Source organism: Canis lupus, chromosome 19, assembly GCF_048164855.1.
Source record: "Canis lupus baileyi chromosome 19, mCanLup2.hap1, whole genome shotgun sequence".
Taxonomy (NCBI): domain Eukaryota; kingdom Metazoa; phylum Chordata; class Mammalia; order Carnivora; family Canidae; genus Canis; species Canis lupus.
Window position 1 is genome coordinate 56,604,399 of NC_132856.1, and position 23,042 is coordinate 56,627,440.

General features: G+C 58.4%; 1 protein-coding gene and 1 pseudogene across 1 annotated transcript; one reads left to right on the forward strand and one right to left on the reverse strand.

The window, feature by feature from the left end:
- The first annotated feature begins 26 nt into the window (after positions 1-26).
- TICAM1 (TIR domain containing adaptor molecule 1) lies at positions 27-22,852 on the forward strand. Its single transcript, XM_072787723.1, has 3 exons — positions 27-166; positions 2,823-2,933; positions 11,214-22,852. The coding sequence occupies exon 3, from the start codon at positions 11,351-11,353 to the stop codon at positions 13,604-13,606; it is 2,256 nt and encodes a 751-aa protein (XP_072643824.1). The 5' UTR covers positions 27-166; positions 2,823-2,933; positions 11,214-11,350; the 3' UTR covers positions 13,607-22,852.
- On the reverse strand, positions 18,066-18,924 carry LOC140611479 (U1 small nuclear ribonucleoprotein C-like; annotated as a pseudogene).
- Positions 22,853-23,042: the final 190 nt, after the last annotated feature.

Below are 23,042 nucleotides of genomic sequence, written 5' to 3' on the forward strand. Positions count from 1 at the left end.
GACTTCACCTTCCTGCCTGGCTGCCCGCGGGACGCGGAAGGGGCGGGCGGAGGCCGGGGGTGGAGCCGCCGCGCGCCCTGGGCGCCCCGACCCGCGCCCCGCCACCCGCGGGCACCGTCGCCAGGCCAGGCCGCCCGCGCGGACCGTCGCACCGAGCGGACCCCGGGTAGGTGCAGGGCCGAGCGGGCCGGGAGGGCGGGTGTGGCCGGGCAGCCCGAGGCCTGCGGCTCCTCCCCAGGTTCGCGACCCGCCGCGCCCGGATCTCAGATCTCCGCGCCCTGGCGCTCCTGGTTCGCGCCTCCCCCAGCGCTGCGCTCCCCAGCCAGGTGGCCCCGGTCCGCCCCGAGCTCCTGATTCCATCCCCGCTCCCCGCTCTGGCTCCCCAGCACCCCAGACCTCTCCCCAACACCTTGAATTCCTTCCCCACACCTCAAAGTCCACCCCACCCTCCAGGATTCCTTCCCAGCCCCCCTCGGGTCCCTCCCAACACCCCACTTCTTTCCCGACGCCACCGATCTCTCTCCAGCTCCGTGGATTCCTGGGGATTCCTCTCCAGCACCCTCCCCCCTGCCCGATTCCACCCGCCGGCACAGACCCAGGTTTCTGATCTCTCCCCCGACCTGGGGGCCTTCTGCCCCAGCCCCAGGTCTTCCTGCCCGGCCAGCGCCCCACCCCCAGCCCCTTCCAGGCCCTGGATCCACTTTTCCCAGAGGCTCCAGGGCCCCCATCCACCGAGATCCTCCAGGCCTCACTCCCCACCCCCTTCCGGTAGTGCCTGTTGGTTGGTATGGGCCTAGGAGCCGCTGCCAGGCTGCGGGGTGCTGGCTGCCATCACCACTCAGGCCTCAGGCCTGGGTGGCCCCAGGAGATCCTCATGGCAAGCCCCCCACCCCATTTCTTCCCTTTCCCTGTGGATGAAGTAGGAGGTTGGGGAGGACCTCCCCCAGGACTGGAGGGGGTGGGTTCCAGCCTGGGGTGGGGGTGGGCAGGTGGGTGCAGGGGGCTCCTGCCTGGGCCTCTGTTTCCTCTGAATAGGGGCGTGCATTCTCCTTCAGCACACATTTCTGAACCACCTGCTGTATGCGCGGGCACACCGCAGGGGCCAAGTAGTGCCCACATAGGGTCTTCGGCCAGGGTGACCAGCAAACACCACGAATGGTTGAGGTGAGGCGTGCCAGATGCAGGCAGCAGATACCCAGCTGCTTCTCCGTTGGCCTGGCTTGAGGACTGCGCAGACCCAGGCATGGGAAGGGGCTGCACTTAGTAGGTGCTCAGTGAATAGGGGTAGGGCCTGGAGCCCGGCTGTCCGCTTTGCTCCTGCGCCTTCACTTTGCTCCTGTGTGACCCAGGGCAAGTGGCTCTACCTGTCTCTGCCTCCTTTTCTCATGTGCAAACAGGCAGCCAAATTAGGCCTAACTTGTAGGGTTGCCATGTGCTTCCCACAGTGCCCACGGCGTAGCAGGTGCTCAGGCAACACTTAGTGAACAAATGCCCCTTTGGTCGCCTGCGTATTTTCCAAGGACAGTCTGGCTACGTCTGGCCCTCCCTGTCTCCTTGTAACGTTTCTTAATCAGCCAGAGGGGTCAATTGCGCCTCTGTGATGCGCCCGCCCGTCCTGGTGGGAGCAGAGTAGACCTTTTGTCCTGTGGGGCAGAGGATTCAGCAGGAAACGTTTATTGAGCGCTTACTGTGTGCCAGGTGCTGTTCTGTGCACTCATGGACTGATCGATTCAGTCAGTATGTATTAAGCACCTCCTGCGTGCCTGCCATTACACGCGGCTGTGAATAAGACAAGTAAACGCCCCTATTTTAGTGGCGCTCACTCAGGTGGGAAATGATGCATAGTCCAACAAAGTAAGTTGGGAAATCTAAAGTGTCAGGTAAGAAGAAGTGGGATGGAGAAAAATAATGCAGGGAGTGTGGGAGAATAGGCTTCAGTTTTGGGCAGGGTGGCCAAGGCTGACCTTGACGAGGAAGTGACATTTGAACTGTTTGATCTGTGGAGCTGGCCATGTGGCTATCTGGGGAAGGGTGTCCTAGGCCGAGGGGACAGCCAGTGCAAAGGTCCTGGGGCAGGAACAAGAGTGGTGTATTTAAGGAACCATGTGGCGGGATGGGAGGGAGCGAAGGGGAATGGGAGGAGGTGAGGTCAGGGAGGCGGCAGGGGCCCATGGGGAGGACCAATCAATGAGTCATGCCTGAGACAGGACTGATATCTGTCTTCTAATCACAAACCAACTTTTCCACATTTTTTGTCTCAAGCATCAGGACAAAAGCCCAGATGCCCTCCTCGCCTCCTGCTCCTTTCCCCTTCTCCAAACTATCCACAAATCCAACCATCCCCCCCTAACCCGGTCCAGCCCCCATCATTTGCTTTGCCTGAGAGGGTGGTCACCACCCTGGTCCCACAGTCCATCCTCCCCGAAGCAGTCACCAGAGGGAGCCCCTAGTCTTACCCCACCCTCCTTCCTTCACAGCCCCCTTGGGCTTCCACCTCCCTCAGGGTAAAAGCCTAAGTCCTCCCCCCTGCCCCTCTCTCCCCTCTCCCTCACTATGCTCCAGCCACTTGGGGCGTCCTCATTGTTCCTCTAACACACCAGCCTCTGTCCTACCCCAGGACCTTTGCACATGCTGCTCCTGCTGCCTGCAGCTCTCTTCCCCCAGATTTTTACCTGAGTCGCACCCTCCCCTCCTTCAGGTCTCAGCTCCCATTCACTTCCTCCCAGAGGCTCCCCTGCTCCTCGGTCCTGGGTAGTTCTTTTCCCTGTTCCTCACTACCACGCCCTGCTTCATTTTCTGCATGAACTTCTCATTCTCTGCAGTGGATCGATCTCTCATCCATTATCCCCCCCAACTGCACCGTGAGCTCTGCAAGGACTGAAGACCTGTGCGTCGTGGGCCACAACAGCACCTGCAACAGCTCTTTGCACATGGTAGGTCCTCCACGAATATTTGCCCAGCGCATTGCGAGAGGAGGAGAGGAAGGAGTGGGCGTGAGCCAGATGTGGTTAAAATATTTCATTTATTTCTTTTTAAGATTTTATTTATTTGAGAGAGAGCGGGCGAGAGAACACAAGCAGGGGGAGGGGCAGAGGGAGAAGCAGACTCCCCCCTGAGCAGGGAGCCCGAGGCGGGGACTCCATCTCCAGACCCCCGGGATCACAACCTGAGCGGAAGGCAGGCGCATCACCGACTGGGCCACCCAGGCGCCCTGGTTAAAATGTTTTAAAAAGAGGAAGGGGAAAAAAAAATCAGTTTTGCCAAGACTGGTTGATTCTTATGCTTTATTGTGCTGTTGTACTGAGCTCTTGCCGGTGGTGACGGCCACTTTCAGGTTCTGTTCACAAACGACGAACCCGACCTAAGTGGGTTCCACAGGCTGGCAGGGGCAGAGCGAGGCCCCCACCCCGTGGGTGCTTCCATCCCACCAGGTGCCCGCTGTGCAGGGTGCGCAGTGGACTTTGGCCAGGAGGCCTTGGACGGGGGTGCAGAATGCAACCCGGCAGGTGGGGCGGGAGCTGGGCAGGGCAGGCCAGGTGGGTGGGGGACACCTTGGGGCGGCGGGTCCCGGGAGGCGGGCAAAGCTGGTGCAGCCACTGAGCCAGGGCTCAGGCCTGTAGCAGGGGGGAGGTGGAGCCTGGCTATGTGGCTCTTGGAATTTTCTGCGGGAGGGGGTAGAAATTTTCCGGGAATGCAGGTGCGGTTGGTCCTTGTCTTGCTGCTTCTGAGCCCGGCTCGTCATTTGGAGTTTGGGGGGCTCCAAGCCCTGTGCCTGCTAATGCCCAAGCAGCCTCACAAAGTGCTACGAGCGGCCCTGACAGTTGTACACATGTGGACCCCTTCAGTCCCTGCCAGCGCTGGCAGATAGGGCTTCTCATTGCACCCATTTCAGAGATGAGGACACTCGGGCGCCCGTGTGCCCGTGTCCTGCCCTAGGCCACAGCCTGGAGGTGCTAAAGCTGAGATGGGAACCCCAAGTGCTCCTACCAACCGCTCTCTCTTGCCCAATTTTTAAAGATTTTATTTATTTATTCATGAGAGACACACAGAGAGAGATGCAGAGACACAGGCAGAGGGAGAAGCAGGCTCCTCGCAGGGGAGCCCCATGCGGGACTCGATCCCCGGACTCCAGGATCACGCCTTGAGCCAAAGGCAGACACTCAACCCGCTGAGCCACCCAGGCGACCCCTATTTTAAAGATTTGTTGATATAAAACATGAATCCAGAATAGGACGTGCGGCGGAAGTGTTGACATTGATGGGTTTTCAGAGTGAACACGGCGTGAAACGGAACCTGACGTCCAGGCCCACTCCCGCCCCCCCAACCCTGTGCCTTTGATCTACTAAAAATTGTTGGGCACGTGTCAAGACATCTGGGGGTTGTTTCTTCTTAGGTTGTATACACAGCTGCTCCCAGGAGTCCCCGGGAAGTGGAAAGAACAGTTGATCTGTGACTCGTTGTTGCCGGGGAGCGGGCGGGGGGCCGGGGGTCTCAGGCCATCCTCCAGGTATCGATCTTTCTAATTTCAGAAAGATCCAACTGACGTTGTGCAAGCGTCTACACCTTCGCTGCCCAACAGAAATGTAAGGGGCGGCGCCTGTGCCCTTCTACCCTTCCTAGCAGCTCTCTCACTAAGGGGAACAGCGAAGCCGGAAAACCTCATTCTCTCTGTGCATTTTACGTGCCGTTATCTAGCCAACGTGTAACCAATAGAAATCCAATTACTCGTGGGCATCTTACCCATCCTTCTTTTTTTTTTTTTTTTTGGTGCATGCTCATTCTTCAAAATCTGGTGTTTTACCAGATGTCGATTCCCACGCTGTATTTTCAGCAGTTAAAGCAACATCTGGTCCACCCAGAACAAGACGGTGTTTGACAGGGAGAGGATATTTTGCGCTGCCTCGCCTTACCCATTTCCATTTCGATGAGTTGAAAATGAACACAAGGGACGCCTGGGTGGCTCAGCGGTTGAGCATCTGCCTTCGGCTCAGGGTGTGATCCTGGGATCCAGGAATGAGTCCCACATCGGGCTCCTTGCAGGGAGCCTGCTTCTCCTCCCTCTGCCTGTGTTTCTGCCTCTCTCTGTGTCTCTCATGAATAAATAAATAAAATCTTAAAAAAAAAAAAAAGACCCTTGAAGGCCAAGAAAAAAAAAGTTAAAAAAAAAAAGAAAATGAACACAATTTAACACTCGGCTCCTCCTTTGTAGCAGTGGCTGCATTTTCTTTTTTCATCTTTTATGTTTTTTTTTTTTTTAAAGATTTTATTTATTTATTCATGATAGTCACACAGAGAGAGACAGAGAGGCAGAGACACAGGCAGAGGGAGAAGCAGGCTCCATGCACCGGGAGCCCGACGTGGGATTCGATCCCGGGTCTCCAGGATCACGCCCTGGGCCAAAGGCAGGCGCCAAACCGCTGCGCCACCCAGGGATCCCCTCTTTTATGTTTTTTTATTAAAATTTTATCTATTTATTCATGAGAGAGAGAGAGAGGCAGAGACACAGGCAGAGAGAGAAGCAGGCTCCACGCAGGGAGCCCGATGTGGGACTTGATCCCGGATCTCCAGGATCACACCCTGGGCCGAAGACAGGCGCTTAATTAAACTGCTGAGCCACCTGGGCTGCCCTGTGGCTGCATTTTCAATGCGCAGTGGCCACATGTGGCTGCCGTAAAAAATACAGACAGGGAGGCTTACACACCAGAAATGTATTTTCTCGCGCGTCTGAGAAATCAGTCTGAGCTCAAGCTGTGGGCAGGGTTGGCTCCTCTCCAGGAGTCTCCCCTGGGCGTGCGGACCTCACGTCCTCACGGGGTCATCCGTTTGGGAGTCTCTGTGTCCTCACCTCCTCTTTTTTGTTGTTGTTAAGATTTTATTTATTTTTTCATGAGAGACACAGAGAGAGAGGCAGAGACACAGGTAGAGGGAGCAGCAGGCTCCATGCAGGGAACCAGGACCCCGGGGTCACCCCTGAGCCTAAGACGGACGCCCAACTGCTGAGCCCCCCAGACGTCACTTTCACCTTCTCTTCTTGCAAGGACACCAGTCACGCTGCGTTAGGACCCATCCCAATGACGTCATTTGAACTTAGCATCTCTGTAAAGACTGAGGTCCTGGGGGTTAGGGCGCCACGTAGGAATTCTTCAGGGGGACATGGTTCAGCCAAGAACAGCCCGTGATGCTTCAAAATAATTACATGGCTGCAGAGAGAGAGACAGAGAGAGAGAGAGGCATTTGGTTGTGTGATCACAAACATGCGTGCCAAAGAGCTGGGCCCGCTGTGTCGTCTCCAGGACGTTTGCTGAGGGGGGAAGAAATTCACACGCCTGTTTCTTGTCAAACGTTTCCTGCAAAGGGCCAAGAGCGAGTCTTTTCGGCTCTGCAGGCGCTGTGATCACTGCTGCGGCCCATCCGCTCTGTGTGGGGCCGGGCAGGGGCCACGCAGGGCGGCGTGGGGGTGAATGGGTGTGGCTGCGTGCCGGGAAACTTCGCTTACAGAGCCAGTGACCTCTGCCCGGGGCAGCTCAGCACAGTGTCAGGAGTGTCATTGATCTCTGTCCTAGGCAGTTATGCCTGGTTGATTGGTGTTGTGTGTGTGTGTGTGTGTGTGTGTGTGTGTGTGTGTGTGTGTGTTTTAACAAATCTCTACACCCAATGTGGGGCTTGAACTCACGACCCAAAGATCAAGAGTCGCATGCTCTTCCAGCTGAGCCAGTCAGATGCCCCATCATCAAGCCGATCTTAATTTTAAAAATATATATATCTGGGATCCCTGGGTGGTGCAGCGGTTTGGCGCCTGCCTTTGGCCCAGGGCGTGATCCTGGAGACCCCGGATCGAATCCCACGTCGGGCTCCCGGTGCATGGAGCCTGCTTCTCTCTCTGCCTCTCTCTCTCTCTCTCTCTCTCTGTGACTATCATAAATAAAAAAAAAATTTAAAAAAATATATCTGCAGGAGGGTAGCGGGTGAGCGTGAGCCTGGCGAAAAAGTGTTGCGGGCTGAGGGAGGAGCCGGTGCAAAGGCCCTGAGGCAGGAGCGTGCCCCGCAAGTTTGAAGGACAGCGGGAAGCGCAGTGGCCTGGACCGGGTCCCCAGTTAAGGAGCTCCACCAGGTGACACATAGTCTACGTAGGCACGACCCACTTTGCTGCCCTACCCCGAATATTTTATATGAACGTATGATCTATAAATACCATGCCCCCCGGCCTGTCAGCCCCAAGAGGAAAGCGTCTGTTTCTGTTTTCTTCTCTCGGCCCTGGTTTGCTCAGTGGGGCCCAATGCCAGGCCGGCGTGAACATGACTGCTGGTATGGACGTTTTCCTTCCTCCTTTTTACACACGTCATTATTTATCATGCGATGAATGTGTTTAGGGTTTTTTACTCCACAGATTACATCTTGGCCCACTTATTTATTTTTTTTAAGCTCACAAGGGCTCTTCAGACTAAACGAGGGGCACCTGGGTGGTGCAGCCGGTTGAGTGTCTGCCTCTTGGTTTTGGCTCCCGTTGTGACCACAGGGTCGCAAGATCGAGCCCCAGGTGCGCTCTGCTTGAGACTCTCCCGCTTGAGACTCTCCGTCCCTCTGCCGCTTGCTCCCCCTCTCTCCGATAAATAAATACATCTTTTAAAAACTACTTGGATTGATCGCCAACTTGGCAAGAGTTAGCAGTTCCCTGAAACTGCATTTCTGGCTCCTCTTGAAGTATCTCGTGGATGTGTGGTCCCTTGGAATGGTGTTTCCTCGTGGCAACACACAGACGTCACAGCCACCACATTTAGGTAGGTCTAAGGTCCCACTTCCCTCTGTGTGAAAGCCCAAGACCTCCCCATGGCCCACAGAGCCCTGCAGGACCCGCCCGGTCCCCTCCCCTGCCCTCCCTGCCCTCCCCTCCTCCTCCCTTCCCCCCTCGCTCGCGGAACCCTCTGGGCCTCCTCGCTGCTCCTCCATCACCACGGGCTGGTCCTGCCCCAGGGCCTTTGCACAGGTTGTTGCCTCTGCCTGGGACTCTCTTCCCTCAGATGTCCCTCAGGGTCATATTTGTATGTCCTGGCGAAGTCCCTCTTGTCACTGAGGCCCTCTTGAACCACGTTAAGACTGTGAACACCCACCCCTGATTCTTGGGTTCCGTGACCCTCCTCGCCTCCTCGTGTTTCCCGTGGGGGCATTTACTCCCTGCCCATGTGGTGCTGTGAATGTCACTCCTTTGTTGGCTGCCTGTCCTCCCCACGAGGAAGTCGGCTGCATTTTGGGGGGGGGGTCTGTGCTACTTCACCCCCCACCCCAAGTCTGCATGTCAGCATCTCAGGCCACTTCTATTTCTGAAACAGCCAGACAACAATTCGCCTCTTTACATCCTTCCCCCCGGGGGCTGGCCCCTCGGCCCCTTCTCTTCCACTTCTCGAACTTGTGCCCTGCTCCCGGGGCAACTCAGTCCTGTCCCCCTTGGGCCTCTGCCCCCAGTGCTGGCTCTCCGCATGCTCTCTCTGGCCTGTATCTGACCTTCCTGGAGTCTTTGACCTTGGTCCTGGTGCCCCAGTGGCCCCACATCTACTCATAATGAATTTTTTAAAAAATGCTGAGTCATGTGCACACTGAGGGCTGTGACTCATGGTCTGAGATCCATGAATCACCTTTTGCTCTAGACCAGGATCGATGTCAGCACTTAGCAACATTTGGGGCTGCATCCTTGTTTGTCCCCGGGGGCGATGGGGTCCTGGGCACTTCGCGGGGGAGAGGGAGTGGGCAGCATCCCTGGCCCGTCTACTCGATGCCAGGAGCACCTTTCCCTGCAGACATGATGCCCACCTGTCCCCAGACGGTGCCAAGGGTCGGTGAGGGGAGGGGACTGGCGGTCAGAGCTGTTCTCCGCTGAGCAGCACTGGTCTGGAACCTAGGGGTGTCACCGTGGGCACTAGGGTGGACCAGACACAGGCCCGAGGCCCGCGGAAGGGCATATAAAGTTCTGTCTCCCGGAATGGATCTGCAGTGCTGCGTTTTGTTTTGTGTTTTCTTTTTCTTTTTTTTTAAAGATTTTATTTATTTATTCATGAAAGACTGAGAGACAGAGAGAGAGAGAGAGGCAGAGACACAGGCAGAGGGAGAAGCAGGCTCCATGCACCGGGAGCCTGATGTGGGATTCGATCCCGGGTCTCCAGGATCGCGCCCTGGGCCAAAGGCAGGCGCTAAACCGCTGCGCCACCCAGGGATCCCTGTTTTGTGTTTTCTAAGTCCAACTGTGACGCGCTTAGGGAACCTGGTGACCTCAGCTATGGGATTTGGGTTACCCTCTCTAGCTTCCCGTCGTGTGCCCTTGGGAAAGCCTTTCTTCCCGTGCCTTGTTTTTCCGTCCGCCACGTGGGGGGTTATGCGTTCTGGCCTCCTCCATTCATTCCACAAGGTCAGGTCCCCGCTCTGCAGTTCAGCCACCCGGGGCGCCAGGAGAGGCTCAGCCCCACCCTCTGGTGCCCGCTGGGCAGGAGGCAGCTGGCAAACATGAAAGCCTGAAGACACAAGCAAAGTTCACCCAGTGACACACGGGGCGGGTGGGGGTCGCGGGGAACCAGGTGACGTGGGGGAGGCAGACCGGGAGGGACGGCGTGGATGGCCAGGGCCCCCGAGATGGTGCCATCAGCCCGAGAGCCGAAATGATGAGACTAGCGTCTGTGTGGCAAAGGTCTGCGGAGGGAGCACCCCAAGCAGAGGGAGGGGCACCCGTGGGGAACCTGACGTAGGAAGCAGCTTGGCAGGTTTTGAGAAATGGAGAGAAAGGAAGGGCCCCCACATGGCTGGCCGCGCTGCGGGCACGGAGCTGGCTCTCTCGAACGCTTAGCTCCTCCCGCTGCCATCGCTACCGGTACCAGTTACCCGCCGCTGAGTAAGTCACCCCAGGACATCGTGGTTTAAAAACAGCGAACAAGGGGTGCCTGGTGGCTCAGTGGTTTGGCGCCTGCCTTCAGCTCAGGGCATGATCCTGGAGTCCCGGGATCGAGTCCCATGTCAGGCTCCCTGTGTGGAGCCTGCTTCTCCCTCTGCCTGGGTCTCTGCCTCTGTGTGTGTGTGTGTCTCATGAATAAATAAATAAAGTCTTTAAAAAATAAATAAATAAAATAAAAAATAAAAACAAACGAGGGATGCCTGGGTGGCTCAGTTGGTTAAGCGTCTCCCTTCGGCTCAGGGTCATGATCCCAGGAATCCCATGATAGGGCTCCCGACTCATTGAGGAGCCTGCTTCTCCCTCTCCCTCTGCTTGTGCTCTCTCTCACTCTGTCAAATATTTTTAAGGACATTAAAAATAAATTTAAAAACAACAAATATTTATCATCCCACACAGTCCCTGGGTGTCAGGAAGCTGGAGGAAGAGGAGTTGGATGGCTCCGGCTTGGGCTGTCTCACGAGGTCAAGGTCAGGCTGTGGGCCGAGGCCGTGTCATCTGAAGGCTCGACCGGGGCTGGAGTTGCCGGGAGTCCAGATGTTCCCTCATGTGGCTGATGGAGGGAGGCGTCAGTTCCTCGCTCCGTGGGCCTCTCCAGAGGCTGGTCACGGGCGATTTACCCCCGACAGGGTGACAGAGAGAAAGCCAGTGTCTTATAACCTGATGTCAGTGGGGATAGCCCATCGCTTGTGCCGGAGTCCTCCACTCACAGAGGCTGGCACTGGCTTACTGCTGGAAGTGCCACCCTGGGCTGTGACCAGGATGGAGGTCACCGGGGATCGTCCAGAAGCCTGATTACCTCCCTAGCAAACATGTAATGAGCACCGACTGACTTCCAGTCATTGGCTCAGAATTTCCCCATGTGTTAAGGCAGCACAGTTCCCTGAAACAATCCCATAAGTGGGCTTATTATTCCCAATAGGCAGTATAGCTTTGTGGTTGGGCACACCGCCTCTGGAGCCAGATCTCATGGGCTCGAATCCCAGCTCTGTCACCCACCGGCTGTGTGACTTTGGGCCAGTGACTTCACATCTCTGGCACACTTTTTTTTTTTTCATTTGTAAATGGGGAAAATAGTAGTGCCTACCTCCTGGGTGACACCAGGCAAGTGTGGGTTGCTACCATCTTGTGGAGAAGGAAATGGAGAGAGGTGACATGGCGAGAGGTGACGTGTCTTTGTCATGTTGATAGGTTGTGATGGTATTTGGAGGCAGGCAGGTGGGGGTGTCTGGGCCAGAGTTGCCCCCTTTCGGGAGGTGATCGTGTCTCTCTTGCTTCACAGGTCTGCCGCAGCATCCCCCATGGGACTCGGTATGGTGAGCACTTAGGGGACCCCGAGCATGCAGGAAGGCAGGTGGCGTGGAACATGCCTCCACCGCTCAGTGCTTCTGCTGCCGAAGGCCGCACCTACCTGTGCCCATGGCCTGCGCGGACCTGTCGCTCTCCAGCGCCTTTGACATTCTAGGTGCTGCAGGCCAGGACAAGCTCTTGCGTCTTAAGCACAAGCTAAAGACCCTGCGCCTGGGCTGCCGGGGGGCAGACCTCCTGCACGCCATGGTGCTCCTGAAGCTGGGCCGGGAGACGGAGGCCAGGATCTCCCTGGAAGCGCTGAAGGCGGACGCGGTGGCCCGGCTTGTGGCGCACCAGTGGGCCGGCATGGATGGTGCCGAGGCCCCCGAGGAGCCACCAGACTTGTCCTGGGCAGTTGCCCGGGTGTACCACCTGCTTACCGAGGAGAACCTGTGCCCGGCCACGATGCGGGACCTGGCCTACCAGGCGGCCCTCCGGACCTTCAGCTCTAGGGATGACCACCGGCTGGCCGAGCTCCAGGGAGAGGCCCGGGACCGGTGTGGGTGGGGCATCGTCGGGGACCCGGGGAGCTTCCAGCCCCTTCACTCCGATCTGGGCTGCCTCCCAGCATCCTCAGTGTCACCCTCAGGCGCCCGCAGCCTTCCAAAGCCCATAGAGGACCCCTCGGCCTGGAGCCGAGGCCGTTCCCTGAGATCCACCGGCAGCCCAGCCTCCCTGGCCAGCAATCTGGAAATCAGCGAGTCGCCCACCATGCCCTTTCTCAGCCGTCACCGCAGCTGCCATGAACCCAGCAAGCTGTGCGACGAGCCCCAGGCCAGCCTGGTGCCCGAGCCTGCCCCCACGGGCTGCCAGGAGCCTGAGGAGGTGAGCTGGCCACCATCAGAAGAGACTGCCAGCCCCCCACCAGAGGAGACGGCCAGCCCCCCACGGGGGGAGACTTCCAGCCCCCCACCAGAGGAGACGGCCAGCTCCTCACCGGGGGAGACAGCCAGCCCCTCACTGGAAGAGACTGCCCGCCCCTCCTCTGGGGAGGTTGCCAGCCCCTCATCGGGAGAGACTGCCAGCCCCGGGATGCTACCAAACAGCCCAGTCCCCACGCCGCCTCCTGACGTGGTCCCAGATGCAAGCCTCAGTGACCAGCCCGACCCCCCCAAAGCGGGGCAGATGGGCACCCACTACCCCGTGGAATGCACTGAAATGTTGGCAGCCCCCAGCTCTCTGTCCTTGCCCTCTGGAAACGCTCGCCCTGTCAAGGACCAGACCCCACTCCCACTTCCTGTAGAAGACACCGCTTCCCAGTTGCCCAACCCCAGCCCACCTCCTCCCTCAGCCCTGAGGACGTCCCCTCCCTGCCCTTTTCCATCCACCTCTCCTTCCACTGGCCCGGTCCCCTCGCACCCCTGTCCACCTTCTCCAAATTCTCCCGAATTGGAGTCGGAACAGAAATTCTATAACTTTGTGATCCTGCACGCGGCGGCGGACGAGCACATCGCCCTGCGGGTCCGGGAGCGGCTGGAGGCCCTGGGCGTCCCCGACGGTGCCACCTTCTGCGAGGACTTCCAGGTGCCCGGGCGGGGCGAGCTGCACTGCCTGCAGGACGCCATCAACCACTCGGCCTTCACCATCCTGCTGCTCACCCCCAACCTCGACTGCCGCCTGGGCCTGCATCAGGTGAGCCAGTCGCTGATGAGCAGCCTCACGCGGCACGGGTGGCAAGACTGCGTGATCCCCTTCCTGCCCCTGGAGAGCTCCCAGGCCCAGCTCAGCCGGGACACGTGCAGCCTGCTCAGCAGCCTGGTGTGGCTGGACGAGCACTCCCGGGTCTTCGCCAGGAGGGTGGTCAACACGTTCAAGGCGCAGCAGCTGCGAGCCCGCAAGGCCCAGTGGAAGAAGGAACAGGACATCCGGGCCCTGCAGCAGCAGCGCCAGCACCTGGAGGGCGAGCGGCAGCAGGTGGCCTCGCTGAGCGCCGCCTACTCCGCCTACCTCCAGAGCTGCTCGTCGTGGCAGGCGCAGATGGAGGCGCTCCGGGCGGCCTTCGGGAGCCACATGCCATTTGGGGCTCAGGGGCCCTACGGGGGCCCGGGGCCTCTGGGGGCCCCCCCGCCCCTCCCCTCCTGGTTGGGCCACCAGCCTCCCGCCGCGCCGCCGTGGCTGGCCGGCTCGCCCGCGCCCGCCTTCCCGCCCGCGCCCGCCTTCCCGCAGCCCCCCGCCTTCTCGCCGCCCCCCGCGCCCCCGCAGAGCCCGGGGCTGCAGCCCCTCATCATCCACCACGCGCAGATGGTGCAGCTGGGCGTCAACAACCACATGTGGAACCAGCGAGGGACCCAGGCGCCCGAGGACGAGACGCAAGGAGCAGAGTGACCGAGGACCCGGGGCTTGGGGTCACCCCCAGCCTTCCCGGGGGCGGGGGGAGGGGGGAATCCCAGGGCGGTGACGTCACCCGGAGGACTCGCTGGCGCGCAGGGGGGCCGGGAGCCGATGCGGCGCTCGCGCGTTCTCAGCTGGGCGGGGGTGGCGGCGAGCGGGCCCGGGCCGTGGGGACTGTGTTTTAACTATAATAAATATTTATTGAATGTTCCCGCGGCTCCGTTCCCGTCGGGGAGACGAAAACTAGTCCCAAAAATGCAAGCGGAAGGGCGGAGCTCGCTTCTCCCCGCCTAAGGCAAGACCGGACGCGGTGCAGCTTCTCCCATTTCATTGGCCAGAGCGTCGTCACGTGGGCCCTCGGCTGCAAGGGATGCTGGGAAATGTAGTCTTCCGCTGGGCCGTGTGTGCTTTGCTGAAAGTTTTGGTTTTAATGCTGGAGAATAGGGAGAGAAAAGACTCGGGGAGACATTTAGCACGTACCGCTGTGGCCCCCTTTCTTTTTGTTTTGCCGAGGAGCTTCACCCCCATCCGGCTGGGCTCAGATCCGATCTTGGGCACGGGCATTCTGGTTTCTGAGCCTCGAGTTCTCATCTGAGAAATGGGTTTGAGGCTTCAGGGTTGTCCACAGATCCTGTGGGAGACGCTGGGGCTCCAGGGATAGTGCTCATTAACTGCAGGCCCAGAGAGGAGGGGGTTCATCTTTTTCCAGGGTCAAAGACCTTTGAGAAAGAATTAACATTTGTTGGGCGCTCACTTTATGGATTCCGCAGGCTTTGGAGATCCAAACGTATTTTATTTTATTTTTAAAAAATATTTATTTATTTATGATAGTCATACAGAGAGAGAGAGAGAGGCAGAGACATAGGCAGAGGGGGAAGCAGGCTCCATGCACCAGGAGCCTGACGTGGGATTCGATCCCGGGTCTCCAGGATCGCACCTTGGGCTAAAGGCAGGCGCCAAACCGCTGCGCCACCCAGGGATCCCTTAGAATATTTATTTATTCATGAGATACACAGAGAGAGGTAGAGACACAGGCAGAGGGAGAAGCAGTCCCACCCGATGTGGGACTCCATCCCAGGACCCCAGGATCATGACCTGAGCCAAAGGCAGATGCTCAACCACTGAGGTACCCAGGTGCCCTATTTTTTTTTATTTTTTAAAGTAATCTCTGCACCCAAGGTGAGGCTTGACCTCAGGACCTAGATATTAAGTCGCATGCTACACTCACTGAGCCAGCCTGGCACTCCTGAACCCATTTTAAACCCCAAAACTGACCTCGCTCAGAGTAGAAGCTTATACCGCTGGGCTTATTTTATGGATGGGGAAAACAGTCTCGAAGGGGTGAATTCTGCCCCCCGCCCCAGGTCACACATGGGTCAGAAGTGGGGGGATTATAGTTTCCAAGGGAGGGAGTGCAGGAAGGGTGAGCTCCGGCTGGCTGAGCCAGGAAGCTGCCACCTCCCCTCCCACCCGACAGTTCACTCAAACATTAACTTTGCAAGCCTTTCCCTCCCTTTCCTGGGGCCCAGGAGGGCCGGCCCAGCTGAGTCACCCAGGCCGTCAGATACCACTTGTTATTTTCGTCGCTGACTCAGATTTTGTCGGGGCTCAGCTTCCTGGAGCCTCCGGAGCACTGAAGTGAAACCTAGGGAGGAACCCCGGAGATCAGCTTCCAGGGTGCGCCGAGGTGGGCCGGGTACATGGACGGACGGTTTCTGATCACGGGGGTGAGAGCTAGCAGCAAATAACTGGCCGATTGCAGTTCATTTGAGCAGCATTTATTGAGTGCCTACTGCATACCCGGATTGTTCCAGGCACTGGCGTGCCATGGTGGGGGGCAAAGGCAATCACACTCCATCCTTTGCTCTTCTTTCAGGTGGAGGCGGAGGGAAGGGGGTGGTGAATGAGTCTTCACATGAAGGAACCTGACAGCATCAGGAATGGAGGGGTATCAGAAGGACTGAGCGCTGAGATGGGAGTGGCCCAGGAGGAAAAACTTTGCCCCAAGTGGCCAGGGAAGGCCTCTCTGAGGAGGCGGTGTTAGGGCCAAGACCCGTAGGAAGAGGAGCTGGTCATGATGAGAAGAGCTTGAGGACAGGAGTGATTTTTCTGGGCAGAGGAAACAACTTGTGCAAAGGTCCTGGGGCAGGGCCCTGCCCGTCATGTTGGAGGAACACGAGGAAGGGGAGAGAGGGTGGAGGGGAGGACAGGGAGGAGACAGGGGGCTCCTGGAGGGCGGTGGGCAGAGGCGCACAGGCCCCAGGTGCTCACAGGCGCCCTCTGATGGCCTCTCTGGGGAGGACAGACCGGGAAGGGGGGTGCACAGCCCTGAGCCTGGGGCCAGAGCAAAGGCAACAGAGCTGATGGGGTGATGGGGTCCCTGAGAAACTGTGACCTGGGACAAGTCACAGCCCCGTCCTGTCCTGGGCCTCCTCCTTCCCATCCGGATGCGGTCCTAGTGACTTCAGGCCTGGGACTCCAGAATTCTGCGGGTCCCTGTGTCACTCCAGCGTGTTTAAAGGACAAGCATTTTGAAAGCCCGGGGCCGGTGGCGCCTGGGTGGCTCAGTTGGTGGGACGTCTGTCTTCGGCTCAGGTCGTGACCCCAGAGCCCTGGGGTCAAGCCCGCATAGGGCTCCCTGCTCGGTGGGGAGGCTGCTTCCCCCTCTGCTGCTCCCCCTGCTTGTGCTCTCGCTCTCTGTCAAATAAATACATAAAATATTTAAAAAGAAAAGAAAAGAAAAAAAAAAGGAAGGAAAATCCTGGGCTGGATGAACTTATTTCATCCTTCCAACAGCCCAGGAGCTGGAGACTATCCTTGTCCCCAGTTTATAGATGAGGAAATGAAGGCCCAGAGAGGTGAAGTCACTTATCCCAGGTCACACAGCACTGAAGTAGCCTTTAGGGGCAGAAGAAGGAGCCGGTGTCTCTCTACTGGGTTCCAGCCCATTCGGGGATGGTGCAGACTGTTCATGCATGGCCTCCATTGCTTTTGTGTGTGCCTGTATGCTTCATTCTGTGAAATAGTCCCGTCCCCTTTGTGGCTCCCGGATCTCTCTGGGTCACTGTGGTGTCTTCAGGGCCCAGCACAGCGTGTGGCCCGCGGTAGGCGTTCAGAGAGTGGATCCTTTGGAGGAACAGGATTGGGGCGCCTGCTGCACGCAGGCCTGTGCTGGGTGCTGTCCCTGCCCCGCGGAGTTCCCTGGGCAGCGGGTGACGACCATGTGGCTTCATCCCCCCACTTATCCAGCCCGCATTTATTTTTTGTTTTTTTAAAGATTATTTATTTATTTATTCATGAGAGACACAGAGAGAGAGAGAGAGAGAGAAAGAGAGAGAGAGAGGCAGAGACACAGGCAGAGGGAGAAGCAGGCTCCAGGCAGGGAGCCCGACTGGGACTCGATCCCAGGACCCCAGGACCAGGCCCGGCGAAGGCAGACGCTCAACCACTGAGCCACCCAGTCCGCATTTATTGAGCTCCTACTGGGTGCACTATGAGGCTCACCAGACCCCAAGGTGACCCGAGACAACCCGGTTCTGTTCTCCCGGGGCTCACAGTCCACCGCCAGAGGTGGGGACCGGGACCTGGGGCGGGGGTTAGGCCTGTGATGGAGAAGAGTAGGGGCTGCAGAGGCCGGAAGGGGACCACTGGCCAGCCTGGGGGGCGGGGGGCGGGGGTAAGAGAAGCTTCTGGAAGGAGGAAGTCAGCGGAGACCTGAGGCCTATGTTGGAACGAGCCGTGGGCTGGGGGGAGAGCTCCTGGAGGTGCGCGCGGGACGCACACGGGCGGGCGGCTGGGGGCGCACACCCCCCGCGGCCGCCTGCCGAGAAATGGGGGGCGGGAGTTTTTATTTTTTAATGTCCCCTTCTCTAACAGCCGTGAGACACGAATCAGTACCGGGCGACTAGTTCTCGGAGGTTAAATGCTGGGTCCCTGCCCGGCTGCCCGCCAGGGGGCGCGCGCGAGCCCCTCGTGCTTAGCGCTCCGAGACCAAATCGCTATTATTACTTAACAAAGTCCCTTATTCGCCGAGCACATTGTTTAACACCTGCCTTCCCCAGACGATGGGCTCGGATCTGTTGATTCACTGCTGGGCCCCGGTACCTGGCTCGCAGCAGGTGCTTAGTAAATGAATTTGAAAAAGAAAATTTAAAAATGAATTTGAATTAATGTGCACATTTTATTATCTTTAAAATAATCTATTTGCGTGCCTGGGGGCTCAGGCGGTGAAGCGTCTGCCTTCAGCTCGGGTCATGATCCCGAGTCCCAGGTCCGGCTCCCTGCTCAGCGGGGGGGGCGGGGGGGGGGGGGAGCTGCTCCTCCCTCTCCCTCTGCCCCGCCCCCTGCCTTGTGTTCTCTCTCTCAAATAAATAAAATCTTTTTTATTTTATTTTATTTTTAGCTAAAACAGTTGACAATTTTATTTTCATATTTCACAATACAAATGAAAATTGTTTTTTTTTTTTGTCCCACTACTCTCCTGCAAAAACTATTCTCTCTTTGATAGGAAGGGGAAGCAAGTCTTCCTTGTCATGCTGTTAGAAAACACCCAGAGTCACAGCACCGTGATCTCCTGGTGAAGTAGAACAAGTAATATAAAATGAATATAAAGAGGTTCCTGTCTCTCCTTATCTGTCTGGTCGAGTCATTCCTGGCCGAGTGGGCACCCTCATGGGACGGGCAGGAGGTCTCATCACTGGGGGCCCAGGCATCATTGGCATGTGGCCTCCCATAGGTGGCCTCATTCCAGGAGCAGGTCCCACTGGCATCATCCCAGGAGGAGGAGGGCCCATCATTGGCATCATGGGAGGGCTCCCCATATGGGGGCTGGCATCATACCAGGGCGAGGAGGACTGGGGAGACTGGGGGGAGGTGGGATCATTGCCCCTGCAGGAGGAGGAGCCCAGAATGGAGTAGGAGGTACCTTTCCTGGTTGAGATGCAGCGGTTGTTTTGTGGATCAGGCTCTGAGCCTGCTCTCCCATCCATTTCTGACAGCAGTCTTCCACATTCTCTGTGTTTCCTACCACTGCAGTGTCTTTCTCACAGATGGAGTCATGGGTGAGGTATGTGTCGCACTAGTCACAATAAAACAGGCATGTTGCTCTGCAGGCCGTTGGCCACTCTGTCCCGCCTAAAATCTTTTCTTTTTAAAAAAGTTTAAACAGACAAGCAATACTCTGTTCCATGTTTCCTTCCTGCCTCTTGGTGAATGTCCTGCTCGTTCGTTTTGTTCATTGAACAGTGTGTATTGAGCACCTACTGTATGCCAGGGATGGTTTCAGAGCTGGTGGACAAAATGTCGAGTAACATAAGCCCTGTTGTTGCCCTCACGGGGCTCACATCTCGGCGGGGGAGACAGACACACCGCTAGGTGGCTGGTTGCAGGCAGGGTGGTCCTGGGTGCGATGGGGGAGGCAGAGGCCACTGTGGGGGCGCTGGAGTTGGGGGCCAGTCGTGGGAGGCTTCCTGGAGGAGGCATTCCGGGAAGGGAAGGCTACTGCAGGCGGAAGGTGGAGCCCAAGCGAGATCCCGTGGTGGGAGGTAGCTCGGCGCCCCCGGAGGGTGGGGGTGGGGGTGCCGTTGTGCTCGACCTGAGAACCTGTCACCTACCTGCCCCTCCTGCCCCCGAAGACGATGCTGCGCTTGTGGGGCTCCAAGGGTGCTGCAGTGAGCACGGTGAGCCACCAGGGGGCGCCACGGGACAGTGGTTCCAGCTCCCCCCTTCCTGGGGCTGGAGAGGCCCAGGGGCCCAGCCCCCCTTAGAGGGCCTGGGTGCAGGCCCTGCCCCGCCCCGTAAACAGCCCCACTAACTGCGTCTCCGGGCGCCGTCCGGTCCGATGCTGCTGGGGACCACGGCCCAGAGAGGGCGGACACCTCCTCCAGGCCCCCAGCAGGGTCCCTGTCACCCCAGCGCCTCTGGGCCCGGAGCGTTTATTTTTAGCGGGTCCGTGGCCGCGGCCTTTTTATAGCCCCGGGAGGTGCCAGGGTGTCCTATTTCCAAGGGAAGTTTAGAAAATTGTTCTCGTCCCAAGGAGCTTCCTGACCTCTCAGGGGGGCCTGGCCCAACGTCCCGTCTTCCCTGCTGCTCCCCTGGGGTCCCCCAGGCCCCTCAAGGGGCTCCTCACACCCCGCGCCCCTACCTTGGCCCAGCGGGGGGCTGCGGTGGCCCCGACGAGCGCCCCGCCCTCTGTCCTCTTACTTACTTTACTTTTTCTATTTGTCCAGTCGTGTAATATATTTTCTTTAAACAGGCTTGAAAATTCACTTTTTTTTGCCCCTCCTGGGATCTGAGCCCGGCGATGGTCGCACAGCCTGGCGACCGCAGGGAAGCCACCGGGCTGCAGCCTCAGGCTGGCGAACGTGGGCCCGGGAAGCACTTGTTCACAAACTGGCCTTTAAATCCTGGTCATTTTCGGTAATAACGTTTGTAAACTGCTTTGCTAAACACACAATCGGTCAAGGAACATAAAGCTTGAAAGCCCGGGTGTCAGATGGGACCTGCAGCTCTGGGCGCCTCCTGTGCCCCAGGACATCCTCACGGACCATCGCCCGAGGTTCGGGAAAGCTCCACGGGCGCCGTCCTGACCACCGCCCCACATCGCCCAGTGGGCGGGCCTGTTCGCGGAGTGAGGAACCTGGACCCCATCAGAGCTTTGGTGGCAGGTTGGTGGCCGGAGGGCCGAATCCAGAAGCACCCCCACCAGATGTGTTTCATTTCACTTTTTTTTTAAAGATTTTATTTATTTATTCATGAGAGACACAGAGAGAGGGAGGCAGGGGGAGAGGCAGGCTCCATGCAGGGAGCTGATGCGGGACTTGATCCCAGGACCCCAGGATCAGGCCCTGGACTGAAGGCGGCACTAAACCGCTGAGCCACCCGGGCTGCCCTCACTTTTTTCTTTTTTTTACTTTTCACTTTTTTCTTAATAAAATATTTTGTAACAGAGTTTTCAATTCCTGTGTAATTAATACAGGGATAGTAGTTTCAGGTGTGCAACACGGTGATCCCACACTCACTCCTATGCATTACGCAGCACTCGTCACATTGATGTTTAACTTTTAAAAGAACCAGCTTTTGGGTTCATTGATTTTTCTCCATTCTTTGTGCACTTTTATCTTCTTTTTACTTTTTAAAATTTTATTTATTGGGGCACCTGGGTGGCTCAGGGTGTGGCCGCTGTGTCCCGGGATTGAGTCCCGCATCGGGCTCCCCGCAGGGAGCCTGCTTCTCCCTCTGCCTGTGTCTCTGTCCCTCTCTGTGTCTCTCAGGAATAAATAAAATCTTTAAAAAATAAAGTTTTGTCTAAGGAAACGACAACCAACGTGGGGCTCGAACTCGCCACCCGAGATCGAGTCACCTGTTCCTCTGACTGAGCCCGCCCAGGACCCCTTGTTTGTGCATTTCTTCCTCCAATTCCCAGTTTTCGCTCCTGGGGTTATTTGCACCCCTACTTCAGCTTTCTGAGGGGGGTTGGCACCCTCCAGGGAAGGACGATCCCACCCGGACGCCGCTCCCCTGGCCCCAAGTGGCGGGAAGGGGGACATTGGCCTTTGCGCCTCCCACGCAGGCTCCTGGCCAGGGCCTTCCTGCTCCACTGGCCCCGGTGCAGCCCCCCCACCCCCAGCTGGTCTAAGCTCCAAGCTCAAACCCGGGGACCTCTCCCTGGGCCTGGAGCGGCAGTGGCTGCCCGTTGCCCCGAGACCTCGGGAGGCCCCGCACCGCCTGCCTGGCCCCCCCAACCCTCGTCCGGGCACACGGGCCTCCTTGTGAATTCACGGATTCATTCAGCAAACTACTGCAGCCAGGCCCACTTGTAGGCACGGGGACACTACGGTGCACGAGCTGGTGCAGGCGACATTCCAGGGAAGGGGACACAAGGAACAAATAAGGAGGCAGATAAAAAGACCAGGATCATCTCGGGGCTTCAAGTTCTACGTGGGGTCAAGGACGGCTGAGATGCTCTCGATGACCTGGGAGGGCTTCCCGGAGGAGGGGACATAGGCTCAAAACTATTGGTCCAGGAGCTTTCAGGAGGGGACACTGAGGCATTGGGCAGGGGGTGAAGTTGCCCGGAGGGGGGGGGTCTCCAAGGTCCCACCCAACGCAGTCTCGACGCAGTCTCTTCTGCAACCTACGGGAAGCACAGGGGCCAGGGTCCGGGAGGGAACTCGGGCTCCCTCGTCCAGTCCCTGTGACTGTCCCGCGGGAATCCACACCCGCCGGCTGCGGGGACACAGGGTCGGTGCCCTGCTGTGCCGCCCCCGGTGCCAGCGCTCCCAGGGCTGCGATGTGATTCGGGGCCGAGCTATCTTTAACTTGGGGCCGGGACGCTCCGCTCCCCTCCCTGTAAACACCGCTCAGATGACAGTTCTGGAATCCGGGGGTGGAGGGGGTGGCGGGCCCGGGCTCCCTGAGGGGGACACTCCCCCGAGAATTCACCCAGCCCTCTGCTCCCCCGACGCGTGGGCGCCCAGGACGCGGCGGTGACCCCTGTGGAGCTCGGGGGGCTGAGGCGGGCATGCCCCAAGCAGCTCCGGGGGGGGGCTGCGGGCGGACACCCCCAGCCTGGGCTCCCAGCCGCTCGGCTCGCCTTGCCAGTGACTTCAGGCACCAGGCCCGCTGGGAGCCTGAGCAGCCGTGCACCTGTCCCCCAGCTTACGTGACCCCGCTTTCTCTCAGACTAGAGGTCTGGGGCCACGAGCTCCTCCTCTGAAGCCCTGCAAGCCGATGCAGGGTGAAGCAACGAGCAGCTGGGCTCCCAGGCCACTGTGCCGGGTTGGGGTCGGGGTCTGACCCTGGGGGCAGGAAGATGCCCTGCGTCCTGCAGGCTGCCACCCGGGGACGCCGTCCCCCGCCCCAGGAACCAGATCCTCCACCGTTTGGAGCAGCGGGATCACCGCTCACTGTGAATCTGAGCGGCCTCCTTGAGCCTGGGGCTCAAGTCCCAATTCTCAGGTCTGAGCCCGGGGCCGCTTTCCTCTGCGGCGTCTACCAACCGCTTCCCCCGCTTGCCAAGCAGGAGCAAGAACACCCACTTCAGGAACGCCCGGGTGGCTCAGCGGTGGAGCGTCTGCCTTCAGCTCAGGCCGTGATCCCAGGTCCCGGGATCGAGTCCCGCATCAGGCTCCCTGCATGGAGCCTGCTTCTCCCTCTGCCTGTGTCTCTGCCTCTCTCTCTCTCTGTCTCTCATGAGTAAATAAATGAAATCTAAAAAAAAAAAAAAAGAACAACACCCACTTCACGGGGCTGCAGTGAGCGGCCCAGGAAGGCGCGTGGGAAGGAGCCTTCATACAGCCAGGGCCCAATAATTGCTCTGGCGGCGCTGCATCTCCTGAGGCCGCTCCTGAGCACCCACTGATTCCTCTTCCAAGGCAACGACGTGGAGCGGGCGGACCCCAGTGAAGCCAGGAGACCGAGCAGCAGCCCC

Excerpts from the sequence above, each read along its gene's own strand:
- TICAM1 (XM_072787723.1), top strand. The coding sequence starts at position 11,351 with ATGGCCTGCGCGGACCTGTCGCTCTCCAGCGCCTTTGACATTCTAGGT.